Raw genomic sequence first — 24,023 nt, forward strand, 5'->3', positions numbered from 1 at the left:
TCTGATTCATATTTATTTAAACGTTTCAATGTAATTTAGCGTCTATTTACGGAATTGTTTTTTATAAGCTGGCTTTGAAAAACAGTTTTATCCAAAAAAAAAAAGGGAAAACATTGGGTTTCTCTACAATTATTGTTAGTTAAAACCAGAAAAGGGGGACTATGGGCTGTAAATTACACTGGTACCCAAAGTTTGATCGCTAAATTTTGATTGGTTGGTTCCTAACTTACAGTAGAGTCCTAGATTTTAATTAATAGTATAGAGAGAGGATTATCATCTTTGGGGAATTCGATCCGTTCCCGAGATCTTTCTGTACACACACACAAAAACTATCGGCTAATCTGGTATAAATATATCAAATGTTATTCTTAAGTCAAACTGCTCTAAATCCATTACAAATAATTACGTATCGAGATTGAATCGTGGATACATTAACAGGGGAAAATTTGTCGTCAATTAAGGTGGCTTAAATGGAACTCATTGGGGTAAAAGGAATGTCGTTATTTGAACCCGCACCTTATATACCTCATTAGAGAACATGAAAATCTGTAATAATATGTACATTACTATTGGCTAATCTATTTAGTCTAGTATAATTGTGTCAAATGTTATTACAAAGTCAAACTGCTTAAAATCCATTACAATTATGAGCTAGGACAATTATAATACCAATAATAATAAATATAATATTACTTGTAGCTGGCTAAAATAACAATAACCCCCATCCTCCCCCTTTACCCTATATCCTCCCATCCTTCTGGATGAACTAACCAATTAGCGAGTTCCAATTCGAATATGCTTCAATTAACGATCTGAGTTATTCGTTAATGAAGGACGTACCGACCCTATATATAGAAAAGCTTCGCTTTTACAAAGAACACAAATTAATGATGCAAGTTTATTTAGAAATTAGCATTATTATAATAATTATATTTATTTAATCATTTCATGTGTGTGATGTTAATTTTTCAGTTCTATAATTAATTATCAGACTATTAACATTAATTAATTAATTAATACATAAACCTAAATATTTTATACTTTTATAATAGTTAGTTTTTGAGCTTAATTAATGCCTCTAAAAGTTAATAATTTCTAGCCTAAAAGCTCTATGTCAGTTATATATGAAAGCGTTTTATTTAGAAATCTATTTTTAAAATTTTTTAATGATTAATATTTAGGTCAGAAGGTCTTAACTTTAAAAAAGATGACCATTGCTTTCAAATTTGTTTTTTGTTAAAAAAGACCTATTCCGTTATTTTTAAGTTCTATGTTATTTATTTTGATTAAAGGTTAAATATTTTGAAAAATTGGCAAAAATTATCACAGAATTATAAATGTAAAGCAAAAAAAGATAGATGAAAAGGGAATTATGATATATTCTAAATTATATCAAGTTGAATATTTTAGAATATTATGTTTAAAGATTGTTGCCTAAACCTTTACAGCCAGTCATAATTATCAGTTAGTTTTTCTTAATACAATTTAAGGTTGATAAAAATTATAGAATATTATTTCAATGAAACCCTCTAAAATTTCTGATATTAATAAATTAAACTGAAATGGAAATGCTGTAACAAAAACTAAATAAAAGGATCTCTGTTAATATAATCTAAATTCATGTAAATGAAAACTATTGCAACCCTGATCAAATTATTTCTGGAAACCTTGCCAAAATAAATTTCTAGTAACCCTATAACCTGGCCACTATAACTATACATGTTCTGACAACCCTGGTAAATAAATTTCTGGTAACCCTGGCTAATAAATTAAACTGTCGTTACAATTACCCTTTGTCTGGAGGTTTTAAACTTTACAGTTGCTGCAAAATAGTTGGCATACGTTACAACATAATAAGGTTTTAGTATTCATGTATATCCCATTCTATAATAAAACAAGGTTTTTTTTGTCTGAAGTTTAAAAACCTTTATTGGACTTTTTAGGGAAGATTTTTAAATGTTTTGGGGTGGTTTTGGAATATTTTCCTGATTCTCTTTCACCGTCCCCTAGAAGCTGGGAGATAGGCAAATAGTAATATACATAGTAATTTACGTTATCAACCCATGTAAAGTTGAATAATGATAGGACGATATTATGTCAGCTAAGTACACTTTTTACTAAAGCCACAAAGTCGACATAAACAATTAAAATTGCATATCAACATGAGTTCAATATGGCTACTTACATTTATGACTCTTGTGCTGATAATAAAATCTAAAATATTTGGTTACATTGTTTGAAAATAAAATTAAAGCTTGTTATACCAAGTAATGTTTTAATTTATCATTGAAAGTTTATATTTTTCTTTCCCTTTACTAATTTTAAAAGAAATACTTGAATAGCAATTGTTTTTGTCGGCTATAAGTCACTACATAAAAGTGGTCAGGGCTGACAAATCATAAATATTATTACAGTCCAATATATGATATATATATTGGTATTATTATCCACTAGATTATCCACCGGTTCTCAGCCATACTGAAAAATCATATATAACATCGTATTATAGACAATTTTCTACAAATATCATACAATTAATAAGAGCTTTGTAAGCCCGGGCCTTTAATTCCTTGGTGCGAATAAAATGGGTTTTAATTTTAATATCTGCGGAAAGCTGTCTATAATACAATGCGATAAATAACTATTGTACTGGATGTTCTTAGTGCTTCAATATCAAAATAAAGGATTTTGAAACGGTTTATTTTAACGCTAATATAGATTAGTTTTTATTACGCCACTGCAGAAAAAGGTGTTTCCATCAAAAACCAGAAAAATTTGATATTTTAGTTTGATAAAACAAAAAAGAACCTAAAGGTCATGGTTTAATTATAAACGATAATTTAAAAATATAGGAAAAAAATATGCATTAGAAAAAATACTTTTTGCAGAAATTTTCAGTAAATAATACAGTGTGTTAGTATAGTTATTTATCGCATCGTATTGTATTATAAACAGCTTTCCGCAGATATCAAATGAAAAAGTATAAGATCAAACCAGTTTAGTTAGGCCCAAGGGGCCGAAGGCCCGTGCAAACAAAACTGGTACTAATTTTATGATTTGTATTTTAATATTCGTGAAATTTGTCTGTAATACGGAGCTATACATGAATTTTTCAGAATGGCTGAGAACCGGTTTTAATGCAGCGGATATTAATCGGTTTCGAAGCCATACTGGGAAAGAACTTTTTTTAACTGTAATGTAAAAAGACAAAGTAAAAACTATTTTCAGTTTGTAAACAAGTTTTTGATGGAGCGAATTAACAAAATTACCCCATCCACCTTTGCATTACATTCAATAAATAAACAAAACTTATTTTGACATTGTTCATATTTTTTATAATGATGATAGAAAAACCCCCCACTCCCCCCTCCTAAAATATAGCTAATTCAAAACCTTATTTAGCAGAATGGCCTTAAAAAATGTATTGCTTAAACCAATCTTTTCCCAATTAAATAATACACAATTCTGCTTTTGCTTAGCTTGAAAATATTTGTATTAGAATAATAATCTATTTAAATTGACCTGTCCATGTTGCTCTGAGTTTTTTGTGTTATAAACTTTATTAATCTATTTTAAATTTGTTTATCTTTAGAGGAAATTAGTTTTCAATTTATATTTTTCTTTCTTTTTTATTATAAGGTTTTTAGTCAGAGTTAATATAGCTGAGAAAAAAAATTAATTTGCCAAAAATAATATTTCTTCAGTTGATTTTTGAAAAGCTAACCAATAATTTTTGACTGGCGAAAAAGCTCGGAACGCATAATCTAAATTTTGCTTTTTTTACTAGCATTTGTAGATATGAAAACTAATATCTATACCAATTCAATTTTAAGCTCAAAAGACATAAAAATATTTTGACTTTTTTTATCATGAATTTAAAAAAAACTATGAATTACAAAGAAATAAAAAATATACAGCATTCAATTTATAATAAGCATATCAATTATAACAATGACGATTATGTCCATAAGAAGCGCAGCAATATTTGCATCAAGATAGATACATTTACATGAAATAACAATAATAATTCACAGGGTTGTCGAAGCTTTGAATTTTGAGGAGAATAAAGCCTAGTTCACAAAAGACATAGGTCGACCTCTGGAATTTTTAGGTTGACCGATTTTATAAAGGCATTTGTTAGTTGGTTTAGATTGACCTACAGAATAAATCGGTCGACCTCTTAAAGTTGTTTGTGAACTGGGCATAAAATTAGGAGTTACAATGGTTTTGATGGAGGTAATATGATGTATTGGAGACAATTTTGAGGGTTAAAATGAGGGGATCCAAAATTTGAGGGGGTGGGGTGGGTGTAAACATCCCTTTATCCCCACCATTGGATGTTATGATAATGTACAATTTTTTGTTTCTATCAGTTATTACAAATGTATTTTAAGGCTTTTTAACTTCTTGTCAGACAGACGTACGGACATACTCAAATTGTAATGTTGCTCCTCTAGTAACATCATAACAAATATAATTAATTTTTATAAGGAATGATTTAAGTATTTTGGCCATTTTTAGTAAAATACATTTTAATTAAAATATAGAAAAACGATTTAAGACTAGTTAATTTAAAAAAAATGAATTTTTACAAAATAATATATCATTTTTGTTAAACGATTTGCTTCTATAATATAAAAAGTTTGTTTTCACTATTTAATGTTAATTTTTCAAAGTATCATATAATTTATTTGTTTTTAGTTTGAACATTCTTTTATGGACGTTTTGTATTTTTTTACATTTACTTTTGCTTTTAAAAATATCATTAATCAGTTATTTTTACAAAATTAAATTTCATAGGGTACATAAAATATTATGTAAATTTTAATTTTACTAAAATCTATTTAAATTGTTAGAAATCTATCTTTATATAATATCAACAATAAGTAATAATGCTAAAATTGTATACAAACATATTTTTGGGTGTAGATTAGGACCTAACCTAACCTATTCCATTAAAGCATAATACAATTGGACTTAATTTGGATCTAGTGCAGTTCACAATAAGAAGTTCCTGGTACGAACTTTAAAGGCTTCTAGCTGTCAAACTGCTTAACGTGCATGTCATGCCCGCACACCATGTTAAGAAGCATAAGAAGGCCTATAAATAATTTAGAAAGGCTAGGATCCAATGATTCACAGGGAAAGTTGCACTAAAGAAAAAAATGTGTAAAATAAGTCTTAGATTTTTTGGAGATAATCGTTACCATGAGTTGCACTAGATACCGAATAATTAAAATGAGAATTTAAAGTAATCAATATTTCTTGAAATCACTTTCTTTAAAACTTGAAACAGTCATGTGCTTCATTGCTAGTTTTCTTCTTTTGCTTATTGTGCTTCTCAAAGAGGACATGTATACATGCATGTATGTCCTAGTGTGTGTGTGTAAATATGTTAGTTAATATGGTTTAATTGTTTCTCTCGCTTTCTTCACTTGAACTTTTAGTCTCTTTGTCCCGATTTGGAATCCGTTCATGGCCTGAAATGAAAATTATATTATAGCAAGATGTCTAATTCAGTGTCTGTAGCTTAAGATCTCCATAAACGCTAGTTCGATTTGATTCTCCTTCGCAGTGAAGCTTCTTGTAGGTCCTTGCAAGCTTTATAGCTATTTTGGGTAAGGATAACTTTACCCTTCCAAGAGAAATCTCAAAAAATCTCCATTTATTTTTCTGCTTAAAAATAAAATTAAAAGTAGAGTATTGACTATTCCACCTCTCACATACCTCGTTTCTAGGGGCGTAGCCACTAGTAACAGTTTTAAAATAGTCAACATGACATGATACAAGATTAACTGTATTCTAATGACAATAAAATAACAATCATACTGTTGATATAACAGCAACCCCAAACTTTAACAGGGATAAATCAATATTAATAAACTTTTAATCAATCAAATTGGTATTTTCTGTTTGTTTGTTTTTCATTTCAATTCCATTTTTTGTTCAAACTTATATTTCAGAAGAATTTGATTAATTTATTCTGATTCTTTATAGTATTTTTAGTAGCACAGCTACTCTATATTCTGAGGTTATTTATACGTCTATCTTTCTAGAAAATGAGCATATTTTTAAGTTAATATACACTATACAACCCTTTCTTTAACATAATCTACCGAAAACTTACATACAAAAACGTGAATCTCATTTATTGGTTTGTTTAGTCATCTAATAAGAGGGGAAGGAGTGAAAAAAATGATGGATGGGAAACTTGGTGCAACATCCATGTAATAATATATCGACTTTTACAAATAACTTTAAAAATCCAATGCCATAGTAACTAAAAAAGAACTCTTTTCAGTTGTAAAATTTATTTGTAGAATAAAATATAAAGTTTATATTTCTATGTATTTAATATCAAAGCCACGGTGAAAGGACAATCGACAATGAAATAATCTTACCCCTTCTATTATATGTATGTCTTGCCTTTGGAAGCTAGCTAACATTAGAATCTATTGCATATCTCAAATGAGAAGTACCGGATATTTAGAAATTCCCCAAGTTAAAAAAACTATCAAAGACAGAACTAGATCTAACGAATTTGGGGAAAGATTAATTTATTTTACATTGTCCTATCCCTGCTCTAAGTTTCGAAGTGTATTGTTATTTGTGCCCCATTAAGTTCGCCATGACTTCTTTATAGCCACATTTTTTACACATCAATACTTGCGGTTCGATTCTTTAAAAAGTATGCAAGTTCGGTCTTTAAAAGTCTTACTAATTCTAAGTCTAGGAGGAAATATATACAAATAACTACCTGCCCCTCTTTCCCAAAGGACCAGTTTCTTCTGCTAGCAATTTTTTTTCAGCTACTTGGCTATGTTTATATTTCCGACACTATTGGTTGGTCTTCAAAGACCCAATTAAGAGTCGGCATATTGTCCCTGGGATGGGGACATACAGTTATTTAACCTCTTCCCCCTCTAGTGTTTTACTATAATGTAGGAGGTACACTAAAGAATTCTACATACAGTGATACTACATGAAGTAGCTTCGCTTCTTATAATAAAAACATTTTTGGGACATCAGCTATAATAAAATTTACATATTTACATTCAGTTTTGGTTTTTATTTTCGCATTCTCATTTATATTCAAGCTAAGAAGGAAGGGGACAATGGGCTGTTTTTATGCTAGTCCCCAAAAATTTCAATAACGTTTTCTTATTCGTTGGCCTAACAACTTGGGGAATTTTGATGAATTTTCATTGGTTGATTCATCAAGTTAAGTGTCCAAACGTTTCAACCAATAATTATAATCTACAGAAAAGGGAATTCTGTGTATCATTATTGGGGATGTACAATGTACATCAATTTATCGGCCATTATCATATCCCTTTAGATCTCTGTATTCAAGCACAAACAGTTGGGGACGAGAAACTAACTTTGTATTTGTAGAATAAGCATTAGAGTGATTACACACACACAAACACACACACACACACACACTTTTAATTAACTGTAGGAATGAAATAATATGAAGCTAGCTAGTTTAGTCTAATTCATTTAATTTCTTTCCAAGGTTTTTTCTACCTGTATTTGCAACTGATAAAGCCATATTAAAAGTTTTATCAGTGAATAAAACAGGAATAAAAATATTTAATTTTAGCATATAAATATTTTTTGTCTAAATTAGGATGTACTAATGGCTACACCACTATAAGTTTAGTTTTAGTTTTATAAGAAAAAGTAAAAATAAATATTTTTTTTTATGGGGAAGGGGGGGGGGGTGGTTGGCATTTCTTTCTAGAGGCGATTTCTATTGGGAATGTGGTTAGCAGATCCATCGGTGCACACAGACACAAACACACACATACATAATAAAGTTGCTGTTTTGAAAATTCAGATTTGCCTATTTTTTTGGTTCGCAGTGTACAGATATATATTCTGTTACTTTTATATGATGATAAATATTCTGGTATTAGTAATAGAGTAGCTGTAGCCTACTAAAAATGAAGGAATTTTTCTGATCCATAATAGCTGGTTTTGCAGCCTCAACTAGTTAAAACTATAATAAAATAAACAATAAGTATTTACAATGTAATTTCAAAATAAAATCAAGAACCTTATATTTAAAGATATTTTGTAAACTTTCTAGTATCTAGTGCCTTTGCATTTGAGCAACAAAAAGAGCTTAAAACCATCCCAAGACCAATATAGAAATAAATAGAGGAAAGAGAAACTGTCCCAATTTTGTATATCTTTTGCGGAACAAGTTCCAATTACGTCATATTTTTCTTTCCCGAAAAAGGGAGGGGGGGAAGAAAATCTCTTCAAAAGAGATGGGGAAAACCCCCTTTTCTCCCATCTCTTTTTTCTTCCCCCCTTCCCTTTTCTTTCTTTCCCCCTTCTCTTTTTCGGGAAAGAAAAATATGACGTAATTGGAAATTGTTCTGCAAAAGATATACAAAATTGGGACAGTTTCTCTTTCCTCAATAAATATACCTAAAACTATTCTGTGACCTATGTGAAGTTTCCCTAACGTTGAAATTTCAATCGATTTAGTAGTTATCAAAATCAGAAGCTCCAAACTTTATATAATAAGACTAACGGTGGCGCCCTAGGATTTAGGGTATCTGTAATTAAAGGGGTTAGGACAGGCAGAAAAAGAGCTTGAAACCATCACAAGATTTATAAAATAGGATAAGGATTCTTAATACCTAGTTTGGTGGACTTCACTGAAAAAATGAACATAAAAAGAATGTACGTTTCAAACATCAAAATAAATTCTATACCTAAAATGTTCTTATATTTCTACCAACATAAAGCTGGTTTTACACCCTCAACTGACAAAAAAGGCATAACAAATATTTAAAATGTAAATATGAAAATAAATACTATAACATCATATTTGATGACATGCATAAATGTGCTTTTGTGGCTTATTCAAAATTATGTTTTCTTCATTAGACCTTTGAATTATATTTATCAGGTTCTAAAAGTATTTTATATTAGGGCATGTCACAGTAAATAGTAGTTTTAATAATATGACACAAAAAATAGGCTGAACATCATATAATTTACTTAAAAATATTAATTTATTCAGAAAAACATATTTACAGTTTTAAAAGAAAATTGAGGCAGATTTAAAATCTTTTAAAATGAATTGGCAATTTCTTAAAATATACCCTTAATTTTAAGGGTGATGCAACTTTTTATTACATGCATTAGGGGTTGTACCTTGGGGATCTATACCCTTGTCAAGGGGGGTGTAGGGTGGGGAGACCCATAATGGGGTGTATACACCTACTTTAATTTTACCAAGAGGTGGATACACTCCTGCTCTGCAAGGCCTCTGATTAAAAATTATGATTTACCTGAATAGCTCTTTGTGCAGACTCTGTAGTTGTAAAAGACACGAAACCTATAAAAAAAATTATAATTTTATGTTAAAATATTATAGAATATGATTTTTTTATTCTCAAAACGACTGTCTGTTTGTATCTTAACAAGAAAAAAATAGTGATAATAAAAAATGAGTTACAATGATACAAGGTATAAGACAATGCCCAATGATGATACACAAATTACTTAAAACAAAACAATCAAACTCACTAAAGTCTCCAAAGTTGTTAAGCCGACGAAAAAAGAAAACTTTTAGGACTAGTGTAATAAACAGCCCATTGTCCCCTCTCTCTCTCTCTCTTTGGAAGTAATATAAGTTGTAGTAGAATCTCTTTAGAATGGGGTTTAGTTTAATGATTAAAACGATAAATATCTTGATAACCTTGAAGGACAGCGTAATTATCTTTAAAATATATATTTTTTTAAAATCCTAAAGTTATAATATTTCCTAAGTTTGGCCCTTCAGTTATTTTAACAAATTTCGAAGAACAATTGTAAAATATTTTTCTTTTTTTTCTTTTAATATATACTACAAATTTTCTAGTGGATTTATATTTATTAACAAGGATGAAAAAACAAAAAAAAGCGAAGATCAATAAATTAAACAATGGCATTTTTTAACAATTAAAGAGTCAATGCTGTATTGATACATAGCGGCTACGTTCCGAGGGGACCCAAGGAGCACTTGAGAATGTGTTGCTCAATTTTTTTATGGGGGGGGGGGGGGGGGGAGGGCGTCATTCTTTTCTTTTATGGACAATTTCTCTTGGTATAATGGTAGTACCCTCCGCCATAATTTTTTATAAATCTTTAAAATGAATATGAGAAGCTAAATTGTAAAGGAGAACCATATAGGTACGAAAAGACAAACTGACAATCAGTTACTTTTATATAAGGATTGATAAAAAAGAATATTATTAAATTATTCAAAACAATATTAGTTTTATCTTTCTGTCCTTATCCATCTATCTATCTATCTACTTTTCAAAACAATTGGAAATATTTGTCCGTTTGTCTACAAAAACCTTAGCATGCACAATGGTATCTGTCTATCTATCTATATATCTACCTATTCACCTATCTATCTAACTATCTATCTTCTCTACTTACCAAAACACTTGGAGAGGTTGGTCTGTTTGTCTACAAAAACCTTAGCAGACACAATGGTACCAAAGGCTTGGAATGTCTCAACTAAATCACAATCTAAAAAAAATTTTTATGAAATAAAAAAGAAATTAAAAAGAAAAAGGACTTTAAGACTATATCGTGCTATCCCCTTCATATCTGTATTATTACTGCACTACTTATGAACATAATTGTCCTTGTTAAGACCATATACCTCCCCATCACTTCTGTATTTACTTATTACTGCACTTAACTACTTATTAACTTAATTGTCCTTGTTAAGACCATATAAACCTATCCCCATCACTCCTGTATTTACATATTACTGCACTTCTTACGAACATAATTATCCTTGTTCAGACCATATAAACCTATCCCCATCACTCCTGTATTTATTTATTACAACACTACTTATGAACATAATTGTTCTTGTTAAGACCATATACCTCCCCATCACTCCTGTATTTACTTATTACTGCACTTCTTACGAACATAATTATCCTTGTTAAGACCATATAAACCTATCCCCATCACTCCTGTATTTACTTAATACTGCACTTCTTACGAACATAATTGCCCTTGTTAAGACCATATACCTCCCCATCACTCCTGTATTTACTTATTACTGCACTTCTTACGAACATAATTATCCTTGTTAAGACCATATAAACCTATCCCCATCACTCCTGTATTTACTTAATACTGCACTTCTTACGAACATAATTGCCCTCCCCATCACTCCTGTATTTACTTATAACAACACTACTTATAAACATAATTGTCCTTGTTAAGACCATAACCCTCCCCATCACTCCTGAATTTACTTATTACTACACTATCTTTGAACATAATTGTTCTTGTTAAGACCATAAACCTCCCCATCACTCCTGTATTTATTTATTACAACACTACTTATGAACATAATTGTCCTTGTTCAGACCATATAAACCTATCCATCAATCCTGTATTTACTTATGACTGCATTACTTACAAACACAATTGTCCTTGTTAAGACCTTAAACCTCCCCATCACATCTGTATTTACATATTACTGCACATAACTACTTATTAACTTAATTTTTCTTGTTAAGACCATATAAACATATCCCTCACACCCCTGTATTTACTTATTACTACACTACCTATGAACATAATTGTCCTTGTTAAGACCATAACCCTCCCCATCACTCCTGTATTTACTTATTACTGCACTTAACTACTTATTAACTTAATTTTTCTTGTTAAGACCATATAAACCTATCCCCATCACTCCTGTATTTACTTATTACTGCACTTCTTACGAACATAATTGTCCTTGTTAAGACCATAACCCTCCCCATCACTCCTGTATTTACTTATTACTGCACTACTTATAAACATAATTGTCCTTGTTAAGACCATAACCCTCCCCATCACTCCTGTATTTACTTATTACTGCACTACTTATAAACATAATTGTCCTTGCTCAGACCATAACCTTCCCCATCACTCCTGTATTCACTTATTACTGCACTACTAATAAACATAATTGTCCTTGTTAAGACCATAACCCTCCCCATCGCTCCTGTATTTACTTATTACTGCACTGAACTACTTATTAACTTAATTTTTCTTGTTAAGACCATATACCTCCCCATCACTCTTGTATTTACTTACTACTGCACTACTTATAAACATAATTGTCCTTGTTAAGATCATAACCCTCCCTATCACTCCTGTATTTACTTATTACTGCACTTCTTACGAATATAATTATCCTTGTTAAGACCATATAAACCTATCCCCATCACTCCTGCATTTACTTAATACTGCACTTCTTACGAACATAATTGCCCTTGTTAAGACCATAACCCTCCCCATCACTCCTGCATTTCCTTATTACTGCACTACTTATGAACATAATTATCCTTGTTCAGACCATATAAACCTATCCCTCACACCTCTGTATTTACTTCTCTTGAATTTAATTAGAAATTCCAATTGGGGGTGCCTACAACATCCCCAAAATCGTTTGGGGGGGGGGGGTAATCGCCCCATTACCCCCCCCCCCCCTTGGACGTCTATGACCATCACTCCTGTATTTACTTATTACTGCACTTCTTACGAACATAATTATTCTTGTTAAGACCATATAAACCTATCCCCATCACTTCTGTATTTACTTATTACGAACATAATTATCTTTGTTGAGACCATAAAAACCTATCCCCATCACTTCTGTATTTACTTATTACGAACATAATTATCTTTGTTGAGACCATATAAACCTATCCCCATCACTTCTGTATTTACTTATTACGAACATAATTATCTTTGTTGAGACCATATAAACCTATCCCTGACACCCCTGTATTTACTTCTCTTGAATTTAATTAGAAATTCCAATTATTGTGCACACATTACCACGGAACACAGGGATAAAAACAATGGAATAGAAAAGTTTATTTCCACCAAAGTTTCTCCGTTGCTGGCTTTTAAATATTGAGAGAAAGAGAGGGTGGATATCAGTGTAGTTTTTTTTTATCGAAAATTATGTTTTTTCAAAACAAAACCAAAAAAAACATATTTTTATTGACAGACCGAACCAAATTATTTTTTCTTTTAATTACTAAAATTTAAAAAAGAGGGTTAATTAACTAACCCTCCCCCTTTACCGTAGAGAAAAAAATATGCAGATTATATCTTTCTCTCTCTCAATCCCTTAATCTTGTAGAATAAGAATAGGCAGTTAAACTTAAGCATATTCATATATTCTATTCTGCAAAATTTTAAACAGGGATTTATACCTGCAAAATTTTTAGTCAAATCGGCTGCGGTTTGTTAAAAATGAGTGGTTTAGCTTGCTGATCCTCGCTGATTTTTTTGGAGGGGGGGGGGGCGGGGGGATTTTTATTAAGAAGCTTCACTGTAAAGGAGAACCAAATCAGTTCAGCGGTAAGTAAGATCCTTCGCTACAGACAAAAAAAATCTTACTACTTTACATTATAGGATGACCATCAACATAAAGTGACTCCTGTTTTGTTGGCCTTGAGGGGGCCGACGGTCCGGGTTCATTATTCATTGATTTATTTTTTTTTCTATAGGCAATTTTAATAATAAGATATTGATCGATTGATCAAGTCATTTGGGAGATCTTGATAAACTTATGCACAATATTTCAAAATACCAATTAATTATCAAGACCTTTTGTTAGTGACAAAAAGACAGACATACAAACTTTCTCTTTAATATTAAATATTCTTTTTCTAAAAAATATGTCAGTAAAGAAATTAATTTTAAGTTTATGCATTAAATAAACCAAAAATTAATTAAAATTATATAAATCATGATAAGAAATTCAAAATAGCAATATGCAGTTTTTACAGGGATCTTAAGGGGTAAGTCAATTAACGGAAGAACAAAATTACACTTATTGTAGATTAAAATTCTTGGTATAAAGTCCCCTCCCTCCAAGTGTTTAAAAGAGGTTAATAAATATCATTATCCAATTCTTATAAAACATCATTTTTTGTAGACATATAAATTCAATGTCAGCTTTATGGCATCTTTTAAAAGTGGCCATGGCTGACTTTATATCAAAATGACGTTATGGGAACCTCAAATTCAACCATTACCTATACAATCTTAAATGCGCAAAATTAAACTATTATAAGACAGACATAATGGGCAAAATCCTCTAACTTTTTTTGGGCTAGCCTTAAAGTTAAGGTTTAGTCTTAAGGTTAAGGAAACTCTTACTCTCATGCTTACATAGGTAATTTTATAGGTTTTGCCCTATTATGATTACATTTTTTATAACAACAGTACAAACATGAAACCCAATTGAGATAAATTATAAATTGTATACAATTTAAATTTAAATGTCATATAGAATGATTTCCAAAAGTTAAGGTTATGTATATAAGTAAATTTGACTCTTTATGTCATAGTGCATTTATACTTTACAGCTTAGGTCAAATATATGCATCAAGAATAATTATTATTCCAACAATGGATATACAATAAGTGGAGATATTGACAGGGGAAAATTTGTTTTCAATTGAGGTTGCTAATATGGACCTTATTTATTGGTCAGTTCGTTCATTCAGTATAAGGGAAAGGAATGGGGTAAAGTGGGCGGATGGGGTTATCATTTTTTTTGCCAGCTGTGAGTATCACTTTATTAATGTACCTGAAATTACCATCCACGTAATAATATATCGATTATTGCAACCATATTCAATTAATGGTCTACAAGTATGCAATATAAAAGATTTCTTCCTACCCCATTTTAATTTAAAATGCGAGGTGTCAGTTCGAGTGTCAACCTCGCGGTGTTATACTAGAGACGTTACACATTTTACCTACTGCTGCTACGCCAAACACGTGACATTAATAGCAATGTCTTGGCCCATGAACAGCGCGACCCATTACAATGCACAGCTATGACTTTTTTGCAATCGATGCGATGGTTGTCCGTTGGGTGTTACGTTACCTAAAATCCTGGGTGTTTAATCGGAAAATGAGATATTTCTCCCCTTATTTATAATTTTGTTGTTAGACCTTACGTTACAATGTCATAGACAGTAGCTTGGTCCAAATTGAGTTAATGGACAAATCGACTGACAAAAAGACTAAATTGCACAGTAGCTTTGCAACATATTTTTCTCTTTCAAACAAAAACCTAGTCACTGAACCCCACGGGACTTAAATACAACTTTCTTTGACAAACTATTACATTTTGATACATCCAAAAAAAATGACAAAAATATTCATTAACCATATATAAACAGTTTTCAGAGGAAATAAAAATGTACAATAATAATATTTCTATATTCTTTCATTCGTAGAAAACTGGATATACACTGTGTTTTTTTTATGAGAACTTTTTTGAAAGCAATTTTACCCCACCTATAGTTATCAGAATTTAATGATTAATGGCTTTTTTTCTTCGTTTTTTAATGCAATTAATAGAACATTGAAAAAATATTTCAGTTTTTAATTAAAAAGTACAGTAAAATCTAAAATTCAAAACTTAGGTGACAACATCAAATGTTTTAGCGCATTTTTCTTATGCTCAAATCTTCTACCCTTTGCAAGAAAAAAAATGGATTTTCAGTAGTCGACTTTGGGGGGCCAGTTCTCCCTCCCTGATTGAGATATGACCTGCAAACTTTAATATATTCTAGTACATGTCCCCAATAGTATCTGTATCAATTTTTAGCTCTAGATCTCAACTTTGAAACGTTTTGCAGCCATTCTTGCAAAAGGTAGAAGATTTGAACATAAGAAACCATTTTTAGATGTTGATACATAAGTTTTGAATTTTACATTTTACTGTACTTTTTAAACAAAACTGTAATATTTTTTAAATGTTCTATTAATTGCATTAAAAAACGAAGAAAATAAGCCATAAGTCATTAAATTCTGATAACTATAAGTGGGGTAAAATTGCTTTCAAAAAAGTTCTCATAAAAAAAACACACTGTATTTAGTATGGCTGAGAACCGGTTCTAATCCACCGGATGATATTAATCGGTTTCGAAGCGAAACTTGAAAGAATCTTCCACCTACCTTTGAACTCTGGAGGTAAATGGTAAATGAAAAGGTTGGCCCCTTGTGGTACTTGCAGATGGTGCTTCTCTGTTCGACATTCTGGAGATCTAAATAACATAGGTTCACAGTTTTATCTATATAATAACTAAATTTAAAATCTAAGGTCATGTATGTGTAACTATGTAGCCTTAATTCTCTGAAGTTAGGATTCAGATTGGAGGTAAGAATCCTTTGACCCAATCACAGATTGGTAAGCTTCGCGCACAGCTGGGTGTATTCTATGTTACATTACAAGCTAACCCGCAATTATTAAGGAAGCTTCTCAATTATTACATCACCCTGGCCTAAATTTTGGCAGGTTGTTCCGTCACCCTTACGTCAACTAGAAAAGGTCTCGTTGCTAAATAGTATCCATTTGTTGATATGTATACATACTATATTAGTTCTTAGAGTAGGGAAAGGGGTGGCTTTGCTCAAAACCTTTCATATTTTTAAGACTTCCAGACAGAGGTCGTGTAATCAAATGGATGGTTGTTAACATAATCTTGACGTGTAATCATGATTTTCATTATCAAGATTTGGTTCAGAGATACACAAAAATAAGAACTAATTGTACATTCCGTACGCTAGAGGTTATCTATATGTATCTAAATCTATACCTGGATTCTCTGGCGGTCATCAGAACAGGATCTCTGCAACGAAAGAATTTATATTTCATATATATTTAAAACATTGTTAATTGGTATTTCTTGATGTTATTAATGTAGGATTTGTAATATTGCAAATAAGGGAATACTTTGGGTTATTTTTCAGGAGGGAGGAAATATTGGACTTGTAATTACAATGGTACCCAAAGCTTAACAATAACATTATCTTATTAAAAACGTATTGTATTTTGACTGGTTGATCGCAAACTGTTATTATCCAAAGTTCTCAACAAATAGTTTAAACTATTTACAAATTTTAAATTCTTACCTAGATAGAAGAGCTTCTCTTGCTAGTAAACCATTATCAGGGGCTAACAAGCTTGTCTCTAAATTTCTTTCTCCATCTAAAAAAATATTTTCCTATCAAAAAATATTTTCCTATCAAAAAATTTCTATAACTATAGTTTCACCCTCACAAATAAAAAAAAATTATATGATTTTACCCTCCAATCAAAAAAAAACTTTAGCTGTGGGTTGCCATAGGAGGCTACCCATACTATTTAATTTAGGGGGAAATACCTAATGTAAATTACGCCCTTTGTATATTCCAATTAAATTAGTTCTATCAAACGCTATGGTAATATCAAAGTGACTTTAATTCATAAAAAAATATAGATAAAATTATAAAAGAAACAAATAGTTCAAGAGGGTTTAAATAGGTCATTGAATTAAAATAAGATTCCAAAATAATACAAATATTCTTCATTCAAAAATGTTACGAAAAACATTTTCTCATCCATATATTTTTTTTAAATCTCATTTTTTCTTCTACATCTAACTTGTTCATTATTTGTACTTACAATATATAGACAAAAAAGTTATACATAGAAAAAAATTACTTATAATGTTGAAAAAAAAGTTTTGTAAAGTATAAGTCTGTAACTAATTTCCTGTACTAATTTTCTCTTCCTCTCTCTTAATCATATTTCTTTTTCTCTGCAGTTTCCAACGTATTTCAATTTTATTATTATATAGAACACCTTTTTATTATGGAAGAAACTCTGTAATTCGAAAAGTCCGTCTGACACTTTTTAAAGAAACTTTTTTTTTGGGAAACGTGATTTCTCGGCTCCCATAAAAGGTTGAAACTCCTACTTAACATTACTATCAATACTGAGTTTAATCAAGTATAACACATCTATTGCGGTCAGACTGCTTTTAGGCATGATTTTAGCTACTTTTATATTTTTCCCATATTTGTTTAGAATATATATACTTACTTAACATAGGTAGTTTGGAGGCCAACGACGGATTAGAGGATAGAATAGCTTTGTAATGGTCAGGTTGATGGGTGGGTACTGTGGACCCCTGCACAAAAAAATACTTCAATTATTTTATTGTCCTTCAATTAAGTAGTAGGATGTCTAATGTCAGGACTTATAGGGCTCTCCTTTACATTAGTGCTTCTTATGAGTCCTAGAAAGGTTTATAGCTATTTTTGTGGAGGGTAACACCCCCACTTCAATCACCACGTCAGAATCTGTAAAACTTTTTGTCTTCTTTTTAAACTAAAATTGAAAATAGGGATGTTCGACTCCGCCCCTCTCAACCTCAACTGCGTAGCAGCTAGTTATTTTATATAGTAACAGGATGTATATTTGTGTGTGTGTCTGTATCTGTCTGTGGCAAAGGATCTCGCTAATGGCTTTACTGTTAGGGTTTCCTATATAGTTAGGCTTCTGATAGGTCAAAAGAAGTTTCTTTAATAAGTGTCATTATTTGAATCATATAATTATTTTGTTTCTATTAAATTTGCCATATTTTGCAATAATTTAAGTATAGTTCCTGTGGCATATTAGAAGCAGCAGAAGATACTACCAGGGACCCAGTGGAGGGCAGTAACAAATGTTCTAAACCAGAAAGTGGGGAGAGACCTGTCAAACCTGAAAAAATATGATTTATTATTAATGATATAGGCTTCTGAAATTTCCTATAAAGATTCCTCTGTCAATCTTATACTTGATATTAACTTTTGTTCATATTACTTAAATTAGCGGTTAATTAAATTGCTCAGTTTCAAACAAACTTGTTTTTACAGAAAGTACCATAGGGATAACCAAATTCATTATAAAACATTCAACTTTTTCTTTGTCATTTTGTTAAAAAAACATGATTTAAATGAAAGTACTTTCTGGTAACGATTAGAGTTGCTATGCTTCCTAAATCGTACCTAACTGTTTCAGGAATGATCATGCATAGAGATAAGGCATAAGATATTGATCTATAAAATATTGTTCATCCCCAATGATGATACACAAAATAATCCTTTCTGTAGATTAAAATTAGTGGTTGAAACATTTGGACACCCATCTTAATAAACCAACCAAACAAAGTTTAATTTAAGTCCCCGAAGTTGTTAAGCCAGAAAACATTATCATAAAACTTTGGGGACTATTGTAATCAACAGCTCAATGTCCACACATGTCTCGAAAGTTCACTTTTAAAATATATTTACCTGTTGACCCTTGAAGACTTTGAATGTGTTGAGCTTGTTGGTGCTGCTGTAGACTCTGCAGTTGAGACAGCTGAATATTCTGCAGCAGAGTTGGTCGAGTATACCCTGAACAATTTACTTATTTATCCGCGGATATTAAAATAAAAGATTAAAACCAGTTTTGTTAGTCCTGAGGGGCAAAGACCCTGGCTAACATAACTTGTATTAATTCTATGTTTTTTTTTATTAATGATTATGGAAAATTGTTTTATCTTTATATTATATAGGCAAGGATGCCTAAGCTTTTAAATTTTTGGAGGAAAAATTTAAACTTCGAAATTTTTTTGGGGGAGCCTGCAATCAGCCCTTTACCCCCCCCCCCCCCCCATTAGAAGTTCTCCTGTCAGAGGCCAAAAATATAATAATCATTAATTCAATACCTGTAGGAGTTAGAGAAGGAGCATATGTGATGCCATAGGACTGCAATGACTGGGTCAGCTGATCTGCCCCGGGTCCAGTCAGGCTGTAGCCCGCCAAACTGGTTATGGGCTGGTGTTGTGCCGTAGAAAACTGGTTTAAACCGGTTTGTTGGGCAGCTGAAAATAAATTCGGTTATCTTATGTTAACTCAAGATTTTAAAAACCTTTCATTATACCATATCCTGACTTTGCGATTCCTTACTTATGTGTTGAAGTTGATAATAATCATTTTTATTATGTATTTAACCATGCTAAAGTTGATTAAATGTTATGTTATCTTTTTTATCTATTCAACAATTATATCTTTCGATTCATATGTTTCTTTTCATCTATCTATCTCCTCACCTGTCTGTCTTTGCGTCTATTTTATGACTGAATGTCTATTTGAAAGTATATCTGTCTGGGTATCTTTATACATATATATCTATAAATGTCTATCTATCTGCCTGTCTGTCATTCAATCCTTTTTTTTTTTTTTAGCCAATCCATACCACTGATTTTGTTTCTAGGTCTATTTGATATTTCTATGTACCTGCCGTGCTTGTGACTGCTAGCTGGTGAGGAGTTGTGGTGTATTGTACAGCTGCCGCGGCTTGGCTCTGGCTGTTCAGAACAGCTGCAGCTTGGCTCTGGCTGTTTAGAACAGCAGCTGCTTGGCTGTGGCTGGTTAGTATGTCTTGGTAGGGCAACAACAGTTGAGTCAATTGTCCCTGAAATAATATTTATATAAGCGCTAAAAAGTGTCATGTGCGACCTTATAATAATACGCCTAAAAAGGAGGGACGAGGGAAAAATTGGGAAAGGAAACCCTTAAAAAATAGATGAATTTAGATGTGTTTTTATGACATCACACATCACACTTTCCAGTGCTTCATATTTTTTTTTTATTAAATTAGATGGAAAGAAACATTAATACCAAAATCCTATAATACAAAATTGTAAAGTTTTTTGTTTGTTTGTTTGATGCTACAGAATAAATCGAGTTCATTTTCAGAAGGAAAAAGGGGATGTGATTCTGATGACAAACAATTCTAAGTGAAATTTTCTCCACAATCCCCTTCATACCCATTTCCCTTTAGTTATACAGGAAAACAAGTTTTACGCCAAGTATGCGCCAACAAAATATTCAACATTAGGCAATTTCAAATGAAATCAATTGGCTGAATAGCAGCCCCTGATTTTAAGGAAAGCTTCACAGAGATCCTGGGATTGTTATAGGCTAGTTTATTTCTATTTCTAAGCATTGGAATAATTTAAAGCTGTTTTATATCTTCTACTTCAGATAAATGGACAGTAAGTTATATTGATAGATAGTTAAATAGACAAATAAATAATAGATAAGCATATAGATAAATAATAACTAGATAGTTAGATAGATAGATGAAAAGAAAAGTACAATACATACGGATTAAGAAAGAAAGGTGAAAATATAATTTGCACTATTCCAAATTATGGAAAGGGACAACCATTAAAGTGAAACATTACTTATATTCAATGGAGAAACATTAGATTTTTAAAATCAAGGAATTTATTAAAACTTTAAGCCTACAATTTTTTAAAGACATTTTGGTAACCATCCTTAAATATAAAAGTAATAGGAAGTCTGTCTGTCTTTACCGAAGGATCTCTTTAACTACTGAACCGATATTGTTTTCCTTTACGATGTAGCTTCTCAAAGTTCCTGGGAAGGTTTATTACACTATTTTTTGGGAGTGTACCACCACGCTCTCAAAAGAATACGCGCCTAGAAAAATTATCCCCCCCCCCACCAAAAAAAAAATTATTATCTTTTAAAAACTAAGACTGATAATGGTAGGGGGGGGGGGGTTGTAACTTTCCCCTCCACAAGTTGCCGAGAGACTTCTATGATTTATAAAGCATCTTTGCTACTAAAATGTGATTTTTAATAAGAGAATTTCATATATGTTTGTTTGTATAGTAGTATGAATTATTTCTATAAATATCTGACCATGTAAGCGTTGAAAATGCACCTTATTATCTGCTAAAAAGCTGTTTTTGTTGTTGGTAGAGTCCCATTTGTATCTATTGGAACATCATTAACTCTCTTAGCAGGCGTGTATTTACAATATCATTCTTACTATATACTACTTTACTGTTCTATTCTTTAAGTTTGTTCCTTAGATTCTAAGGAACAAAATTTTGTTTCAGTTTACAGACAACTGCGGATAAATTGACGTATAACCCTAAGTATGATACACAAATTTACCCCTTCTTTAGATTACAACTAGTGGTTGAAGCGTTTGAACACTCAACTTACTACACCAACCAATCAAAATTCATAATAGTCCACACAGTTGTTCAATTAACGAATAGGAAAACGTTATTATAAAACTTTATGGACTAGGGCAATAAACAGCCTAATGTCCCCTTATTCCATGGCTAACCTAACCTAAATCTAATGCATCAAACCCATAAAAGAGTTTTAAAATATGGGGCCAATGCCTTCTATTCTTTACAACCTAACGGCTTAGCAATTAGTCGACCACTGGAGGGGGGGGGGGGATGATGGGAGATGGGGGAATTTTCGGTATAACTTAACAAATAAGAGAATTTTCCAAATGTTTTACTTTATCTTGCAGATAAGTTCATTATAACCACTTTTTTTCTTTACATTTTTTTCTCACCTTTTTTTTACAAACAAGGGTAGTTATGAACATACAAGCATAACTTTCATTAGGTAAATTCTTACATGGGGTTATAAACAGGGTTGGAGGGGACATTGGGCTGTTTCATAATTTTGTGTATCAAATAAAAAAAAACATAAAATTGAAAACAAAATAAATTGTCGTTATTGAGACCTAATGGATTGTTTTTTTTCCGTGTCTTATATTTATGTATTATTGACTCACATCCAAATAGGTTTTTCTTTTGTTGCCTCATATGTTAGAAGGTGACTTTAATGAACATTTGAACTAAAATAAAGGCCAAATTATTAAGTATTCACGCTACTTAAGCCTTGCCTTGTCTCGTTAATTAGTTAATGTACAGAGAATGTGCACTGCTAATTATTTATATTTTAAGAAGTGAAAAAAAGTTCGCACTTATTTTTCTCTGCACTTTTAAGTTGCATTTTTCAATTACAAAATATAAATTTTAGAAAAAATATCGTAACTTATTTATCTTCTTGACAAACAAACATAACAAGGCTGACAGTATCCATAAAACCAAAGCTTTAAAATCTGAAGGAAGGACAAACGAACAATAACTTTTGTCTAAACAAAATGTAAATTAATTTGTTGCAAAATTACGTAAATAAATATACAGTAAACGGACATACTCTCCTTTTTTAGGATTTGATTATAGAGATGTATCACTTGTAATAGTTGTACCATGTTGTCCTAGGAATCAAGATTCCAAAAATCAGATGAACAGGATGATTATATCATATAAAAAAGTTGTTGTGAAAAGATATAAAAATCGGCATGCTTAAAATGGATGCACGGACTTTTTGATAACTATTATTTTATGTAAAGCTTTAAAAAAAAGGCTAGAATAACGGAACCCTACCCCACCCCCTTAAAAAGATTTGTTTCCTTGTTTATGATTCAAACTAAACTTGAAAGGGGAGGGTCAACGCCCTCCCCCCAATCTTCCCTCAAGTTCCTAGGATCTCTAGGGGCATAGGTGCTAGTACTCTAAAAAAGTATTTGCTTCTCTAATTAAAAAGAATTAAGTAAATTGTGTGTTTTGTAAGGAAATTATGATTAAGATTGGTTGATGAGAAAAAAACATTTGTTAATGTTTTACGTTTATACAAAATAACTCAACAATATGTAGCATTAAAACCAAGCTTATTCGCTAGTTTTCTGGGAGGCGATGTATTCGAAAATCCTTGCAAAAACTTATAGCGGTCGAATCTCTTAGAACCTAGGTGCTCTTTATCCAAAGGGGGGGGGGGGAGAAAATATAGCCTTAACCATCGAACTATTTAAAATAATATATAAATTAGCATAAAACCATACGCAACCTTTGTGTAGCGTCCCTAACATGGAGGACTCAATCGGTTTAATGGTTACCGAGATATTGATGGAAAAAAAGTATTATTTCTTTTCTAAGCTGTATAAGAGTTTGCTGTTATATAACTAATAATTTTCTTTGCTGTATGGTTTTTATTCTCTACTTTGTATTATATATTTGTTAATGTAGCAATTCAATTAAGAGAAAATTAATAAATATATATAACATTCTTTCTTCTTATTACATAAAGTATATTACCATGTAGCTACTCTACAATTTATTTTTCCGTCTTATGGGGCAGTAAAGTAGAATATTTATAAAAATTGATATATTATTATATACTTGGATCATGTAAGATCATGTACTCTAACAAAGTGAAACTTGTAGTTAGTTAAAATAAAGATTTACCCTTTCAACTTCCTT

General features: G+C 31.2%; 1 protein-coding gene across 2 annotated transcripts in view; it reads right to left on the reverse strand.

Moving 5' to 3' along the window:
• Positions 1 to 890: 890 nt before the first annotated feature.
• Positions 891 to 24,023, reverse strand: part of LOC145334682 (CUGBP Elav-like family member 1) — a 130,124-nt gene continuing 106,991 nt past the window's right edge. For both annotated transcript variants that reach the window (XM_080180249.1, XM_080180248.1), the window contains exons 11-21: positions 20,155 to 20,332; positions 19,584 to 19,739; positions 19,165 to 19,269; positions 18,494 to 18,592; positions 17,930 to 18,016; positions 16,978 to 17,053; positions 16,662 to 16,694; positions 16,021 to 16,109; positions 10,453 to 10,545; positions 9,315 to 9,361; positions 891 to 5,480 (exon numbers count right to left, since the gene is read on the reverse strand). In XM_080180249.1, the coding sequence (XP_080036375.1) occupies positions 5,400 to 5,480; positions 9,315 to 9,361; positions 10,453 to 10,545; positions 16,021 to 16,109; positions 16,662 to 16,694; positions 16,978 to 17,053; positions 17,930 to 18,016; positions 18,494 to 18,592; positions 19,165 to 19,269; positions 19,584 to 19,739; positions 20,155 to 20,332 (1,044 nt within the window). In that variant the 3' untranslated portion in view covers positions 891 to 5,399. The remainder of the gene's footprint in view (positions 5,481 to 9,314; positions 9,362 to 10,452; positions 10,546 to 16,020; positions 16,110 to 16,661; positions 16,695 to 16,977; positions 17,054 to 17,929; positions 18,017 to 18,493; positions 18,593 to 19,164; positions 19,270 to 19,583; positions 19,740 to 20,154; positions 20,333 to 24,023) is intronic.

This window comes from Acartia tonsa, chromosome 12 (assembly GCF_053477335.1).
Source record: "Acartia tonsa isolate MP-2025a chromosome 12, ASM5347733v1, whole genome shotgun sequence".
In the NCBI taxonomy this organism is placed as follows: Eukaryota; Metazoa; Arthropoda; class Copepoda; order Calanoida; family Acartiidae; genus Acartia; species Acartia tonsa.